The sequence below is a fragment of the Carcharodon carcharias genome, chromosome 36, assembly GCF_017639515.1.
Source record: "Carcharodon carcharias isolate sCarCar2 chromosome 36, sCarCar2.pri, whole genome shotgun sequence".
Lineage (NCBI taxonomy): Eukaryota > Metazoa > Chordata > Chondrichthyes > Lamniformes > Lamnidae > Carcharodon > Carcharodon carcharias.
The window spans coordinates 4,988,547-5,003,277 of NC_054502.1; the positions used below are offsets into that span (position 1 = coordinate 4,988,547).

The 14,731-nt window shown below is 47.1% G+C and overlaps 2 protein-coding genes across 7 annotated transcripts in view; one reads left to right on the forward strand and one right to left on the reverse strand.

Annotated features, from left to right (window-relative positions):
- dap3 (death associated protein 3) overlaps window positions 1–12,440 on the reverse strand; it is a 34,377-nt gene extending 21,937 nt beyond the window's left edge. Inside the window, exons 1-9 of one of the 3 annotated variants that reach the window (XM_041179679.1) lie at window positions 12,386–12,440; window positions 10,323–10,655; window positions 7,509–7,555; window positions 4,859–4,978; window positions 4,025–4,126; window positions 2,506–2,614; window positions 1,445–1,537; window positions 533–663; window positions 201–281 (exon numbers count right to left, since the gene is read on the reverse strand). In XM_041179679.1, the coding sequence (XP_041035613.1) occupies window positions 201–281; window positions 533–663; window positions 1,445–1,537; window positions 2,506–2,614; window positions 4,025–4,126; window positions 4,859–4,978; window positions 7,509–7,553 (681 nt within the window). In that variant the 5' untranslated portion in view covers window positions 7,554–7,555; window positions 10,323–10,655; window positions 12,386–12,440. Of the gene's footprint in view, window positions 1–200; window positions 282–532; window positions 664–1,444; window positions 1,538–2,505; window positions 2,615–4,024; window positions 4,127–4,858; window positions 4,979–7,508; window positions 7,556–10,322; window positions 11,011–11,138; window positions 11,157–12,385 lie in introns of those variants that run through there. The other 2 variants (XM_041179680.1, XM_041179678.1) reach the window with 2 other exon arrangements.
- A 128-nt stretch (window positions 12,441–12,568) lies between these two features.
- Window positions 12,569–14,731, forward strand: part of ash1l (ash1 (absent, small, or homeotic)-like (Drosophila)) — a 230,621-nt gene continuing 228,458 nt past the window's right edge. For all 4 annotated transcript variants that reach the window (XM_041179673.1, XM_041179676.1, XM_041179675.1 and 1 more), the window contains exon 1: window positions 12,569–12,645. The gene's annotated coding sequence lies outside the window, so the exon portion shown is untranslated. The remainder of the gene's footprint in view (window positions 12,646–14,731) is intronic.

The following is a 14,731-nucleotide window of genomic DNA, read 5'->3' on the forward strand; positions in this document are numbered from 1 at the left end:
TATCTCAGCACAGACTGCGAAGTGAAACCGGGAGGCTTAAGGCAGTGTTTTTAGCCGCTCAGCCAGTGGGTAGGGAGCAGGTTTAATTGGTAACCCATTAGGGTAGTTTAGTGAATCGCGGCGGAGGAGGTCTGACATTGGGATATAAAACCAAAGTGTCAGATCGCACCCAACCTCCGGCCCGGCCCTCAGCATCTCACCTGGTCCACCACTTCAGCCAAAGGTCTTCCCTCCTCAGTCACCTCCCGCTTACTCCAGATGTACTTCTGTTGGGTTTTTAGCTGTTTCCAAGAAAATCAAGTTAGTGTAGTCAAACCTCACGGTTACAACAGCAAGATCCCCCCCCTGCCCTCGCTCCTGCACACGGATCACCTCAGAGCTCTCCCAGCATATGGTCTGTTAAATAAAACACCCCATTTTCTGCACTGCCACCCCTGGCCGGGAACCTGAGGGCAGCATTACCGCCCCTGGCTTTGATCGGCTCTCACTAAATCGCTACGGTTAGGCTCGGAGGATACTGGTGCATGATTACCTGCTTTAAGAATCGTTCATTGGTGATCCGGAAGTTTTTGAGCCACACTGAGGCCTCCAAGGGCTGGTCAAAGCGAGCCTGCTTATAGGATGACTGCATCAGCTCTTTACAGTGCTTTACCCACAAATAAGCTGTGATTGAGATAGACAGACATTTCAATACTTCCGTTCACAACCTCAGGACACCCAAATCTGCTTTACAGTCATGCAAATGCTTTTCTTTTTTAAATAAAATCTGTTATTCAAAGCTGTAAAACCTCCAGCGCCAATTCCATTGCATCACTGGCACACAATAGGTCCCACATATCCAATTCCACCTCCATGTGACGTGAGGCTTTGGAGTAACTACCCACAGGTAGATGGGCCTTTCTGCTTAGTTATCCCTGTTTCCCCCGACCCAACCAATCCCCTTCTGCCTCCCATGACCCAACCAATCCCCTCCTGCCCCACGCGATCCAACCAATCCCCTTCTGCCTCCCATGACCGAACCCATCCCCTCCCCCGCCACAATCCAACCAATCCCCTTCTGCCTCCCACGACCCAACCAATCTCCTCCTGCCCCACGCGATCCAACCAATCCCCTCCTGCCCCCCACAATCCAACCAATCCCCTCCTGCCTCCCACGACCCAACCAATCCCCTCCTGCCTCCCACGACCCAACCAATCCCCTCCTGCCTCCCACGACCCAACCAATCCCCTCCTGCCCCCCGGCGACCCAACCAATCCCCTCCTGCCCCCCACAATCCAACCAATCCCCTCCTGCCTCCCACAACCCAACCAATTCACTTCCCTCGCGACCTAACACAGGTCTTCTCTAAAGTCCCCAAACTCTTATTTTTCCAAACCAGAAACCCATCCAATTTTCTATTGAGCCAAACAAGCTAGAAGAAAGAGGAAACTATTAGTGCCCTACCGTTTGGGACATGCAGTATTAGCCAGTCCTGTTTGGCACAGAAATGGACTGCGTTACACAAGGTGAGTGTTTTCCCACATCCTCTCTGACCATCTGGAACCACGTGTCAAAGAAAGAACTGGATTAAATGATGACACAGCCTACACTGTGCTCATTAACTGTTAAGATGAACAAGGATCCAGGGACAAACCCCGTTATCCTCGTGTGAAACAATCCAGTTGGAAATTCACTGATAGTGAAAGCATGTTCTGATCCAATGGCTGTGCGGACACTGTCCCTTGCCGAGCTACAGTACGCTCCGGGAAAACCTCAGCTATTTCTATTCAATTGTTTGCAAGTCGGGGCATGAACGATAGCATATTTGCTCGTGGCAATGAACAACACTCGAAGTTCGACACCATTCTGAATAAAGCAGCCTGCTTGATTGGCACCCCCAATCGAACAGCGCCTCACTGACATACCGTGTGGCGGCAGTGTGTTACCAGGTACAAGAAGCACTGCAGTAACCCACGACCTCAACCACCTAGAAAGGCAGCAGACACGCGGGAACACCACCGCATGCAAGTTCTCCTCCGAGCCACTCACCATCCTGACTTGGAAACATATCGGCCGTTCCTTCGCTATAGCTGGGTCAAAATCCTGAAACTCCCTCCCCAACAGCACCGTGGGTGAATCTACACCACAGAGACTGCTGCAGTCCAAGAAGGCAATTCCTTCTCAAGGGCAATTAGAGATGGGAAATAAATGCTGGCCCAGCCAGGGACAGCCCAAGAAAGAACAAGAATAAATCTCAAATCTCTTCTGTCTTCAGCAGCACACCCTGTAGCAGGGACCGATGGACAGAGGTGAGGAACAGAACCCTGGGCACTGGAACTGCCGAGTCTGTGTTGCTCAATACTGCATCGGGTGTTAACACTGTACCAGTGTCAGTGATATTACACAAGAGTAGCTTTGGTAGTCAACCTTTTGAACAGAGGCTGCCTCTCTGTCTAAACCTCCCTCCTCCATGCTCTTCGAGCACAAGAGTTTAAAATCATTGAACATTTTGTTTTGAAGGATACGGACGACATATCGAATGGCTGGGTGTGAATAATTAGCGGCTTTTAGATAAGCCAGCAGCTCCAGCGCCGGCTGTCGGACCATGATACACGCCTCATTGAAAGTTTTAATCTGAAACGTAAAGACACAGAGCACTGGATAACAGGACCAGCAGCAAATCCATATCAAGGGCAGTGACCTGAAGTACACGATGGGACCACAGATGACACAGCCAACCCTGACCTCCCTCAGTCTTCCATCAAACTACAATCTCAACGGGCATAATGGGGCTGATTTCAACAGAGGGAGGATGTGGTGGTGGTGGTGGTGGGGGGGGGGGGGCGGGGAAAGAATGCGAGCTGGCAAAACAGAGACAATAAACCGGCAGGAATTTGTCCTCGGCGACACTTATAAGAGAGAGTCATTGTGACCAAACCAGAGAGGATGTGAGAGAGACAGAGCACGAAAGAAGGGGTGAGAGAGTTAGAAAGAAACAGGGGCAGATTGGAGGGTGGGGAGGGATTGCCCAATGAACACTCCAACTTTTCCTGTATCCATTCAGGATTAAGACACACATTTGAATCGCAACCCCCACCCAGAGCAATTACCCATCATAGCTGTAATAAGGACATAAGAAATAGGAGCAGGAGGAGGCCATTCGGCCCTTGGAGCCCACTCCACCATTCATCTAGATCTTGGCTGATCTTCTACTTCAACACCATCTTCCTGCACTATCTCCATGTCCCTTGATATTTTTAATATGTAGAAATCTATCGACCTCAATCTTGAAAATAGTCAATGACTGACCCTCCACAACCCTCTGAGGTACAGAATTCCAAAGAAATTCCTCCTCATCTCGGTCCTAAATGGCTGACACTGTGTCTCCTGGTTCTAGACCCTCCCCAGCCAGGGGAAACATCCTTCCTGCATCTACCCTGTAAGAATTTCGTACGTTTGAATGTGAACACCTCTCATTCTTCTAAACCCCAGGAGGATAAAGACCCAGTCTATTTAATCTTTCCGCATAGGACAATCCCTCCGTCCTAGGAATTAATTTACTGAGCCTTTGCTGCACTCCCTCTATGGTAAATATATCTTTTCTTAGGTAAAGAGACCAAACTGTACACAATACTCCAGGTGTGATCTCCCCAAGGCTCTGTGTGATTGCAGTAAGACATCTTTATTACAAGGGGATTTGAGTACAGGAGTAAAGGCCAAGATACAATTTGCCTTCTTATTTGCTTGCTGTATCTGCATGTTATCTTTCAGTGACTCATAAACAAGGACACACAAGTCCCTTTGAAGTTCAATACTTCCCAGCCTCTCACCATTTAAGAAATACTTTGTATTTCTGTTTATCCATCCCAAGTGGATAACCTCACATTTCTCCACATTGTATTCCATCTGCCAACTTTTTGCCCCACTCACTTAGCCTCTCCAAGTCCCCTCGATGCATCTGGTAACGTGGGAAAGGGATTTCTCTCTAGATGGGCATTAAATGAGTAAACTCCACCATCCTTCCGAGGTAAAGCAGCTACCTACCTGCTGCTGGAAGCGACAAGGCAGGCCATGAGGGAAGATGGTTTTCAGATCGCTGGGAGAGATACTGTAGTGCAGCCCTTCATGTTGCTCATTGTGGAGACCCTGTGCATGCACAAAACAAATCCAGTTTGTTTACACGGTGCCCTCAGATATAGCATGTATCAGAGAGGTCGAAAGCAGGGCAGGAGGGTGAAAATGCAGAGGTGTCTTAGAAGGGTTTGGGGGGAAGGTGTGGAATTAAGAGGGAAAGGGGGAGAAATAGATTCATATAATCGGGGGCATAATGAGAAGTTTAGACAGAAACCATCGACTATTGAAGCCACACTGCTGAGCATGAGCTCACCTGACATCTTCACAGCATGATTCCATGCACCGAGATCAGATGAAAGGTCACAGACCTGAAACGTTAACTGTTTCTCTCTTCACAGGCGCTGCCAGACCGGCTGAGCAGTTTCAGCACTTTCTGCGTTTCTTATACAAAAAAAAAATCCCAGCTCCATTTTCCACTCTCTGACCCTGGTTTAATTTAGATATTTGAAAAGACACGGAGGACTGAATCTGGAACCTTGTGGCCTGTATGGTTTCAGGTTAGACTGGGCACTGCATGTACCCGCCCAGTGTTCATAAACATACTGATGGGAACTGTACCCAGCCCAAGTAAGGGGACCGTACAGGGAGCTCAGGGAGGGGTGGAGGGAATCCGAGAAAGCTGGGCCTGCTTAAGTCGATCCTCATGAGCAGCAGCAGTTTAACAGCTAGGCCGCACACATGAATAATTGTAAGTTTGCTTCTGTGCTCTTGAAAGATGAATGAATTGCAAAGCATGGCACTTACAGGATCCATTTCACTTGTCCTGAAAACAGACACTGGTCTCGCAGCTGCTGTGCCTGGCTGTGGTGCAGCACAGGTCTCCCACACTCTGGGGCTGTGGTGAAAGTGACGGCCATGATTAGCCTAAAAAATAACATTGAAACAAACAGGATCGTTAATAACTCTCTGACAGTAAAGACATTGGACAGCAAAGCAGACTGACAAAGACAGAGACTGCCAATCATGATGGTCCACAGAGGCAAACACATGCTCTCAGGCAGCGGCACTGACTGGCCAGGTTCAGGAAGCTGTGGAGTAATCTAAGGGCTGTATTCCAATTAAATCTATCCATCCCATACAATTCAGAGCTTCAGGTAACCTGCAGCAAATAGGACGCTCAGTTTTAATAGATACCAAACCGCTCCTATAAAAGCTTCATTTTTATAGTCACTATCCCCTCCACCCTGAGGTTCAATCACACAGATTGGATGTCTGTTATTCTATATATAAACCCAAACCCTCGATTAGATACCAGTAACTCACTCCCGTGTATCTGTTATTCTATATATAAACCATCTGATCCCCTCGATGAGATTCCAGTCTGTAACTCACCCTCGGCTATCTGTTATTCTATATATAAACCACCTGATCCCCTCGATGAGATTCCAGTCTGTAACTCACTCCCGGATATCTGTTATTCTATATATAAACCACCCCGAACCCGTCGATGAGATTCCAGTCTGTAACTCACTCCTGGGTATCTGTTATTCTGTATATAAGCCTCCCGAACCCCTCGATTAGATTCCAGTCTGTAACTCACTCCTGGGTATCTGTTATTCTATATATAAACCACCCCAAACACCTCGATGAGATTCCAGTCTGTAACTCACTCCCGGATATCTGTTATTTTATATATAAACCACCCTGAACCCCTCGATGAGATTCCAGTCTGTAACTCACTCCCGGATATCTGTTATTCTATATATACACCACCCCGAACCCCTCGATTAGATTCCAGTGTGTAACTCACTCCCGCATATCTGTTATTTTATATATAAACCACCCTGAACCCCTCGATGAGATTCCAGTCTGTAACTCACTCCCGGGTATCTGTTATTCTATATATAAACCACCCCGAACACCTCGATGAGATTCCAGCCTGCAACTCACTCCCGAGTGTGTTACTGATGAAACATGTCTGCTGTAAGCAATTATAGAATTACGTGCAAGAATCTGTTTTTGCTTGTGCTTCAAATGCAGCAGCGACTGTGTATAGAGTCCAATGAAGGGAATCCTCCTTCTATTTGTATATCATTAGGAAATTCCAGTAATGTCGAGCGGATGGTGCGTGAATTAGTTCCACTGCTTTTTATATTTCAGAACAGTTGCCTTTTCTGAAGGGAGCTTTGTAGCTTTGACGCTTCACCCTCAAGGCTGTAATTTTCAAATGATGAAGAGGTGTGCAGCTTCATTGCTCCCCAGGGAATTTGACAATTACAGTTAAGTAATTATTGTGTAGCGTTCCTGAATTTCATCCCCAATAATTCGTTTTTAACGTGGAACAATGCAGCTGAGTGGCCACCAGGAGGCATCCTACCTCTGTATTAACTCACAAACATCCCTCTGGCTAATACAGATGCAAGTAATCCTCCTTTTAATTTTGCAACTACTTCACAGGATCCAGAGGGACGAGAAATTCAGAAACACGGATCAGCTGTGTAGCCAGGGTCCCAACAATCAGCCTCAGTGCCCTCTGTCGTGGGCAAAGAAGAGGAACAAAGGCATGTTCCCGCTCCTTCATAGCACTAAGTGGTACTATAGTGATGTGGGCTTGCTGGGCTCAGCTGGGATACCTCACTCTCACAACGAGAGCGCGCTAGGGCACCCGAGTATTTCCCAAGGGCAGCTGTGGGCAGGAGAGAAATTTCATGCAGTGTGCCTCAAGCACTGCAGAGGAAGTAGGTTACAAAGAAGTCCAGTCAACCTGGAGTCACCTGTGGGCCCCACCAAGTCAGGACGGCACCTTTCCTTCCCTACAAGATGTTAGCGAGCCAGACAGGGGTTTCCACAGTAATCCAGTGGTGCTCATGGTCACTGGTCATGATGGTAACTTTTTATTTCAGGTTGTCTTTGCGAATTGAATTTAATCTACCAGCTGCTGTGTTGGGATTTGAACTCCTGTCTCCAGGTCAGTAATCCAGGCCCCTGGATTACTAACTAATCCAGCAACCACCACAATGCTGCTCTGCTCCTAAGATTTAAAAGGGTGGAAGATGTAGATAAGATACTGACGCTTGTGTTGGGTGGGGTAGTGGGACCATCAATATGAGACAGTCACTAATAAATCCCATCGGGAATTCAGGGGAAACTTCTTCACCCAGAGAGCAGGGGGAATGTGGGACTCGCTCCCACGGGGAGAATGTGGGACCCGGTCCCACAGGGAGTGGTCGAGGCGAATCACAGAGATGGGTTGAAGGGGCAGGCGGAAAACTGGGTAAACGCATGAAGGAGAAAGGAATAGAAGGATGTGGTGACGGGGTGAGATGAAGAGGGGGTGGGAGGTCTCATATGGAATAAAAACACCAGCACGGGCTAGAGGGGCCGAATGACCTATTTCTGTGCTCTAAATATGCATGTAATGATTTCTAACTTGAAACTCCTCAGAAGGACTCACCAGTCGGCCAACTGGGGTGACCAGCCGCAGGCTCTTCATCAGCATTCCTGTGGAGAGAGAGAGAGAATTCCATCAGGTCATGTAGAGGGGTAATTAATACACTCGGGGATGATCGTGGGGACAGTTGTAAGCATTCCCTGCAGCCCTGTATATATCCTGTAAATCTCTGATCCCATTAATCCCCATAGACCACAAACTGAAGGTAGGAACAAAGAAACAAGATGAGCTAATTTAGTCCCTCAAGCCCATTCCAGCATTCAGCGAGATCACAGCTGATATTCAATCCAACTCCATACACCCACCTCTGCCCCATATAAAAATCTATCAGTCTGAGTTAAAATGAACAATCAACATCGCATCATTTATTGTTTGTGGAAGAGGTCCACCCTTTGCATCAAGTGTTCTCTAAAGGCCTGGCTCTGATTTTTTAGCCTATGTCCCCTAGTCCTAGGCAGCCCAGCGACATGAAATAGTTTCTCCCCATCCACCTTATCTCTTCCTTTCAATATCTTGACACCTTTGATCAAATCATCCCTTAGCCTTGATGTAGCAGTGGATTTTGGTCTTGTATTTAGGATATATCCACTAACAATGCAAGCCGAAAGGATGATTTTATTTAAATAAGCAGGCTTTTTCAGATCTAAAGCAAAATACTGCAGATGCTGGTCATCTGAAATAAAAACAGAAAATGGTGCAATTACTCAGCACGTCAGGCAGTGACTGCGGAGCGTCTGTGGAGAGAGGAACAGAGTTAGTGTTTCAGGTAGATCCTGTTCTGATGAAAGGTTATCAATCTGAAACTTCACAGAATGTTATGGCACAGGAGCAGGCCATCGTGTTTGCACTGGCTCGCTGAATGAGCATTATGAATTACTGCCATTCTCCTGCCTTCTCCCTGTGCCCTTACACATTGTTTCTATTCAAATAATCATTTAATTCCCCTTGAATGCCTTGATTGAACCTGCCTCCACCACACTTCCAGGCAATGCATTCTAGACCCGAGTCACTCACTGTGTGAAAACATTTTTCCTCACATCACATTAGCTTATTTTGCAAATCATTTTTAAAATCTGTGCCCTTTCATTCGCGATCCTTTTATGAGCGGGAACAGTTTCTCCCTATCTCCTCTATCCAGCCCCATGATTCTGAACACCACTATCAAATCGCTTCTTAGACGGTTTCTCTCTCCATAGATGTTGCCTGTCCTGCTGAGTATTTCAGACACGTTCGGTTTTTTTTCAGGCTTCTTTATGTCCTCCCAGAGTTCCATGGACAAATGTATTGATACCGCATGCATGCATTTCAAATTAATCTGGGAGAATATTACTTAGGCTTGCACACTGCGTACAGACATGCTGCAATATTGAGTGGTGGAAGGTAGGTTTGAGAATATGTCGGCTTTGACTGTAGGTTCCACACCTCAACTGGCAACAGCAGCAAACAGCTGAGCGCTAACAGGCAACACTCTACACGCAGAGCTAGAATTAAATCATGCGGCAGAAACAATTCTCCAATAATCCCTAATGGCACACTATGGAGCAAAGCATCAGCCTCAGTGGTGCTCAACATTTCGAAATGGCCACTGAACTCAAATCAAAAGAGGCAGAAATGATCATTTTTCTGATTATTTTCTGTAACCTCAACATCTTTGTACTTTCAAAAAGTTTGCAATGTAAGATGTTTGTACTGTTACACAATTCTAACACCTTAACAATGGCAGAATTGTGCACAAAGCTCAACTTCCTATGGGGTAATCTTACTGAGAAGAAAAGAATCAGGCAATGGTACATGATGGAGCCCAATTGGTTGGCTTAGGCTCTCAAAAGCTCTGGGTTTTCATAACAAGAACTTGTATTTACAGAGCATTGTTAACATAATATTACATCTTAAAGACAGCTCACAGGAGTGATTGTCAAACAAAATTTAGCATGAGTCACAGAATGAGAATAGGATGTTTGGAGTGACATTAGGTACATTGTTCCTGCCAAAGGCTCGCATGACATGACTGGCTGAATGGCCTCCTTCTGTGCTACAATTGTTCTATGATTTGGATAATGACCAAAGACAAGCTGAAGACACAGCTGCCAATAGTGAACGGATAGAAATCAATTTGAGGGGAGACAGAAGAGGTCAAAATTGGGGGAGTGCAGAGATCGCAGAGGATTGTTGGGGCTGGAGGATGTCAGAGATAGGGAGGGTTGTCGGGAATGAAGCAGGTTAAGGAGTGGGTTCCGGGACTAGAGGTGATTACAGAGGTCGGGAGGGGTGTGGAGTCTGGAGGATGTTACAGAGATAGGGAAGGGTGTAGTGGCTTGAAGAAGTTGGATAGGGAGGGGTGTAGGGGCTGGAGGGGGTTAGAGATAGGGAAGGGAGTAGGGGCGAAGGTTACAGAGAGAGGGTGGGGTGTAGGGGCTTGAAGAGGTTGGATGGGAGGGGTTTTGGGGCTGGAGAGTGTTAGAGATAGGGAAGGGAGTAGGGGCGAAGGTTACAGAGATAGGGAGGGGTGTAGGGGCTGGAGAGGGTTAGAGATAGGGGAGGGAGTAGGGGCGAAGGTCAGAGAGATAGGGAGGGGTGTAGGGGCTGGAGGGGGTTACAGAGATAGGGAAGGGAGTAGAGGCGAAGGTTACAGAGATAGGGAGGGGTGTAGGGGCTGGATAGGGTTAGAGATAGGGAAGGGAGTAGGGGCGAAGGTTACAGAGATAGGGAGGAATTGGAAAACGAGGATGTGCATTTCAATAGACAGGGGACGCCAGGTCAGCGAGCAAAAGAGGGAGGGGGGCGCAGTGCAAGGACCACTTAAAAGAAACATGTTACCGATAACCGCTCAGCCTCTCCGCGCGGTGAATTCCTCCAGCGTCGGTGCCTCTCTCGGTCTCACGCACCCGCCGTCCTGGGCGCCGCCATCTTGTGCGCCCCTCAGGTCAAAGGTCACAAGAGAAGAGCTGGGACAGAGAACGATGGACAATTCGTTTTCTCTCTCTCTCTCTCCTTGAAAACGTAAAGCAGGTCGGCGATGACTCGGAGCGCTCCTGATTTTAGAAGGGCGGGGGGAACCCCGTCGATTCTCGAGGAATCAAATGCGGCGAGAAGATTCCCCTCAAGGGCGCCGCCATGTTGGTTCACCCGGCGGACGGGAGCCTCCAGCGTCTGATTTAAAATAGGCGGAATATAAATAAATTTCCATCCTCGTTCTAAGTTTGGTGTTTAAATCCTGATTATTATATTTTTTTTAAAAAAATAAAAGGATTTGATATCTATCGAGAGCAGTTTTCCACCCCGCCCGTTGCTAAGGCCGGGGTTCGGTGGTTGCCAAGCGCGACTCCTCCCCCTCCCCCCCGCGCGACACAAAATAAAGTCTTTAAAAATAAAACCCCGTTCCTGCTTTTTTTTTTTTTCTTCCGCGACAAGTAGTCGCCTAATCCGACCCTTTTAACACGTTCGACGTATTTTTAATACAAAAATAAGGGTTTTTAAAAGAAAAAAAAATCTTTCGATTCGCCTCTCATCTCGGTCGCGAAAGGCACGATGGGAAAAAAAGCCAACCCCCCCCCCCCCCCCCCCGCCCGAAGACAAATGACCAACGTTTTTCCTCTTTTTTTATTATTAATAATCATAACAACAATAACCCACCAAAACTTGAAAAATCCCGGCCGCCGTAAGAGGGGCGGGATTGCCAACTTTTTCCTGTGTGTGTGTGGGGGGGGGGGGGGGGGGGGGGGGGGAGAAAGTAAACGGATTTTTTTTTTCTAAAAATCGTTATTTTTAAAAAAAAAGAAATAAAAATAAATAAAAGAGCCTCCTGGCGCGCGCGGCATGATGGGTAAATCAATCACGACCTTGGCGAAACAATAAATAAAAATACGTTTGTTTTCCACCCTACCTACCTTCCCCCCCCCCCCCCCCGGGGCGCCGAAATAAAACCACCTGCTCCCTCCGTCGCCTACGAGTAATGGGGGGGGGGGCGAAACCACCTTTCCCAGGGCGGGGGGGGGGGGGGGGGGGGGGGAAGGAAGAGAGAGAGAGAGAGAGAGAGAGAGAAATGAAACAGTTTTTTTTTAATTCGGCCCGTGCTCGCGCGAGCCCAACGGTCGCGGCCGAGGCCCCGCGCGCAAGGGCTTGTGGGCGGAGGCCTCGGGCCTGGTCTTTATCCCCTCCCCCACCCCTCCTCCTCCTCCTCCTCCCTCCTCCCTCCTCCTTCTTCTTCTTCCTCCTCCCTTTTTTTTTTCTTCTTGGTTTCTCGAAACGATTTTATTTTTCGTTTCGGGCGGCCGGAGCGGGTCGGCCGCGGATTTTGGCGGCCTCCGGTCGGCGCCGCCGGATTTAATGAGGGGGTTTTGGAGGTGGGGAGGGTTTGGCGGCTGCAGCGCCCTCCCTGTCAGCTCGCCGCCCCGGCGCCGTCCGCCGCCATTTTGTGTTTATCTCTCCATGGCGCACTTTCGGCGTTCCAGCGTTTGGTGTCATTTAAAAAAATAAGATACCCGCGCCCCCCCCCCCCTCAACCCAACCCAACCCTGACCGTCTGATTTTTTTCTCTCTCTCTCTCTCTCTATTTCCCCCCCCCCCCCACCCCCAACCCACCCACCACCTCGACAAAGCGAGAGAAACCACCACCCCCTTCCTCCTCTTCTCCTGTCCGACTCTTTCTCTCTTCCCCCCCCCCCCCCCACCCCCACCACCACACTCCCCCTTGCCCACCCTTACGCCTCCCGCTCTCTCCTTTGTCATCAGCGAACGAGTAAATCGGGCGGTGTGTGTGTGTGTGTGTGTGTGTATATATGTATGTGTAGATATGAATGCGTGAGGGTGAGCAAAGAAAACCCGAGAGGGGAGGACAGACACAGACACACACACACACACATATATATATATATACACACCCACACACACAACAAAAAACCCCCCCCACCGAGGATGCCTTTCTAAAGTGGTGGCTTCTCTCTCTCTCTCTCTTCTCTCCCACTCCCCCCCCCCCCCCCCCCAATCTCCTCCTCCTCCTCCACTTCCCCACACCACCACCCCCCCCCCCCCCCCCCCCCCTCTCTCTCTCTCTCTCTCTCTTTCCCCCTCCCCTCCTCATGTGCCATGGCGGACTGTGGAATGGATAATGTGAGAGAAAGAGAAAATCTTTTCCGTTCTGGTAAGAGAGGGTTGTGATGTGGGTGGTGGGGAAAGTCTGTGTCAGGACTGCATGTTGGAGATGGTGGTTGGCTTTCTTTTTTTTTTGGGGTGGGGGTGGGGGTGGGGGGGGGTGGGGAGGTTGGTTATGGGGGTGGAGGGAGAGACAGTAAATGCGTTTTGCAACCGATGGGAAGCCAGGGTAGGGCGGTTTAAAGGTGTCACTTGCTCTTTTTTTTGGGTTTTTTTTTTCTCCTCTTCTTCTGTTGTTTGTTGCTAGTACACGTGTTAAAAGCGTGATATGGGTTTTAAAATGTTCTGCATTTACTGTATTCCCTGACACTTGTCCGTTTGTGTGGGAGGAAGGGGTGAAGATCAGGCAGAAGATTGCTATAACAGGCCTTTATTGTGCTTTACCTTTTCTTCACCCTCTTTTTACAGATTTTGGATGCTTTAAGACTTCACTCTCTCTCTTTTCCCCCCCCACCCCCCCAAGTTTGTGTTGCTCTGTGTCGTCTGCATGCATCTTGTGCGAATTTTCCCCCTCCTTTTGTATGGATTCGTTTTCTCCCCATACTTGGAAAAATCTTTTCCTCCTTGGGTAGTAGTCGGTTCCCTAAACCCCATCCCTAATCAATCCGACCTTGTTAAAACCAATTTAGCACAACTTTTTCTCGTTGGCAGGTTTGCTGTCTTATATTTTCTCATTTGATGGGTTGATCTGGCAGTGCAGTACAAATCAGTGCAGATAACTCACTCTTGTTTTTTTAACCTTTTTCCAAAAAAAAATGGTGTATTGATTTTTCTTGCATAAGTTGACAGACTTTGTCAGGCATTTTTTTCTCTCCTTGTTAATTTGAATTTTTAATTGAAAGACTTTAGTTTGATTTTGCCAGTGAATGCTTTAAGAATTATTAATAGATTCTTGACACTTTTAATGTTTAAGTGTGGTGCTAAATGCGTAGACAGATTGTTTCAGAGTATGGTAACTTAGGTTACTGCTGTTGTACATTTACTGTCAAAGGAAGGAGTAACTGCTTTCTGGAAGTTGTTAATATATCTTAAAAGGAAGCCCACTTTTTTGTGACTTCTCCAAAGGTCCTTTTCATTATGTCTTTTGTTGAATGCTGTTTTGGGAGATTATGATTTGAAGCTGAAAATGATTTGATACATTAAGTTAGCCAAAGCGAAGCATCCATGTGCATGTGTGCCATAACTTTAAAAATGCACAATGTCAGCTATTGGTGGAAGCAATTTCATTTTTGATCAATGCAGTTTCATCATCCCCACCCTTAACGTGATGTTACCACTTGAGTTGAAATGAAGTTGTGCTTTCCATGCCTGAATTTTCAGGTGGACTTCTAGGAAGAGTATAAAGAACCCATTTTTCTAAAAGTGAAAGGAAATGAGAGACCTTTTTTTGAAACCTACCTTTCTCCAGGTTTGTGGCAGATCAACTCACAGCAGTATTAAACAGTTGACCCTGGGCCCCTTCAAAAATAGTCAGGAGTCTCATGAAAACTTTCAACCACTTACACTTCTGACAGACAGTGCACAGACTCTTGTGAAATAATTCTATGCAGATCTTGCATCAAAGTAATTGGTACAGCCTTGTTGAAGTAGCAACAGTCTGAACTTCAAATTGTGTTCTGGGACCCTGCGTCCCAGTTCAGCAGAAGCAATGTTTGAACTATTATGACATGCCTAATTTAACATCTAGCGAACCCTGTCTCTGTGTGATACACATATATATTAGTGTTTGTGATGGTCATTATTAAAAATACCATAGTTAATATTTGGAAAGGTACCAATAGCGGGCTGTGTCCATGTACATGTGATAAAATATAAATTCAACACATCATGTATAATATAATAAGGATATCTACTTGGCTCCCAGAACTATGAACGTTGGGGTTTATTTGTAGATTTGTATTAAACCAACTGATGAATTGGGTTTCCAAGCCAGTAAACATCTACCTGTATATATTGCAATCACATTCCAAAAACCTGTTGTTAAATGTTAATTTGAATTTGTGTCTTATGTGCGTTTATCCATTACTATGTCAGAAATCTATTAGAAATGAAGAATAAGAATTAAGGTTATACTA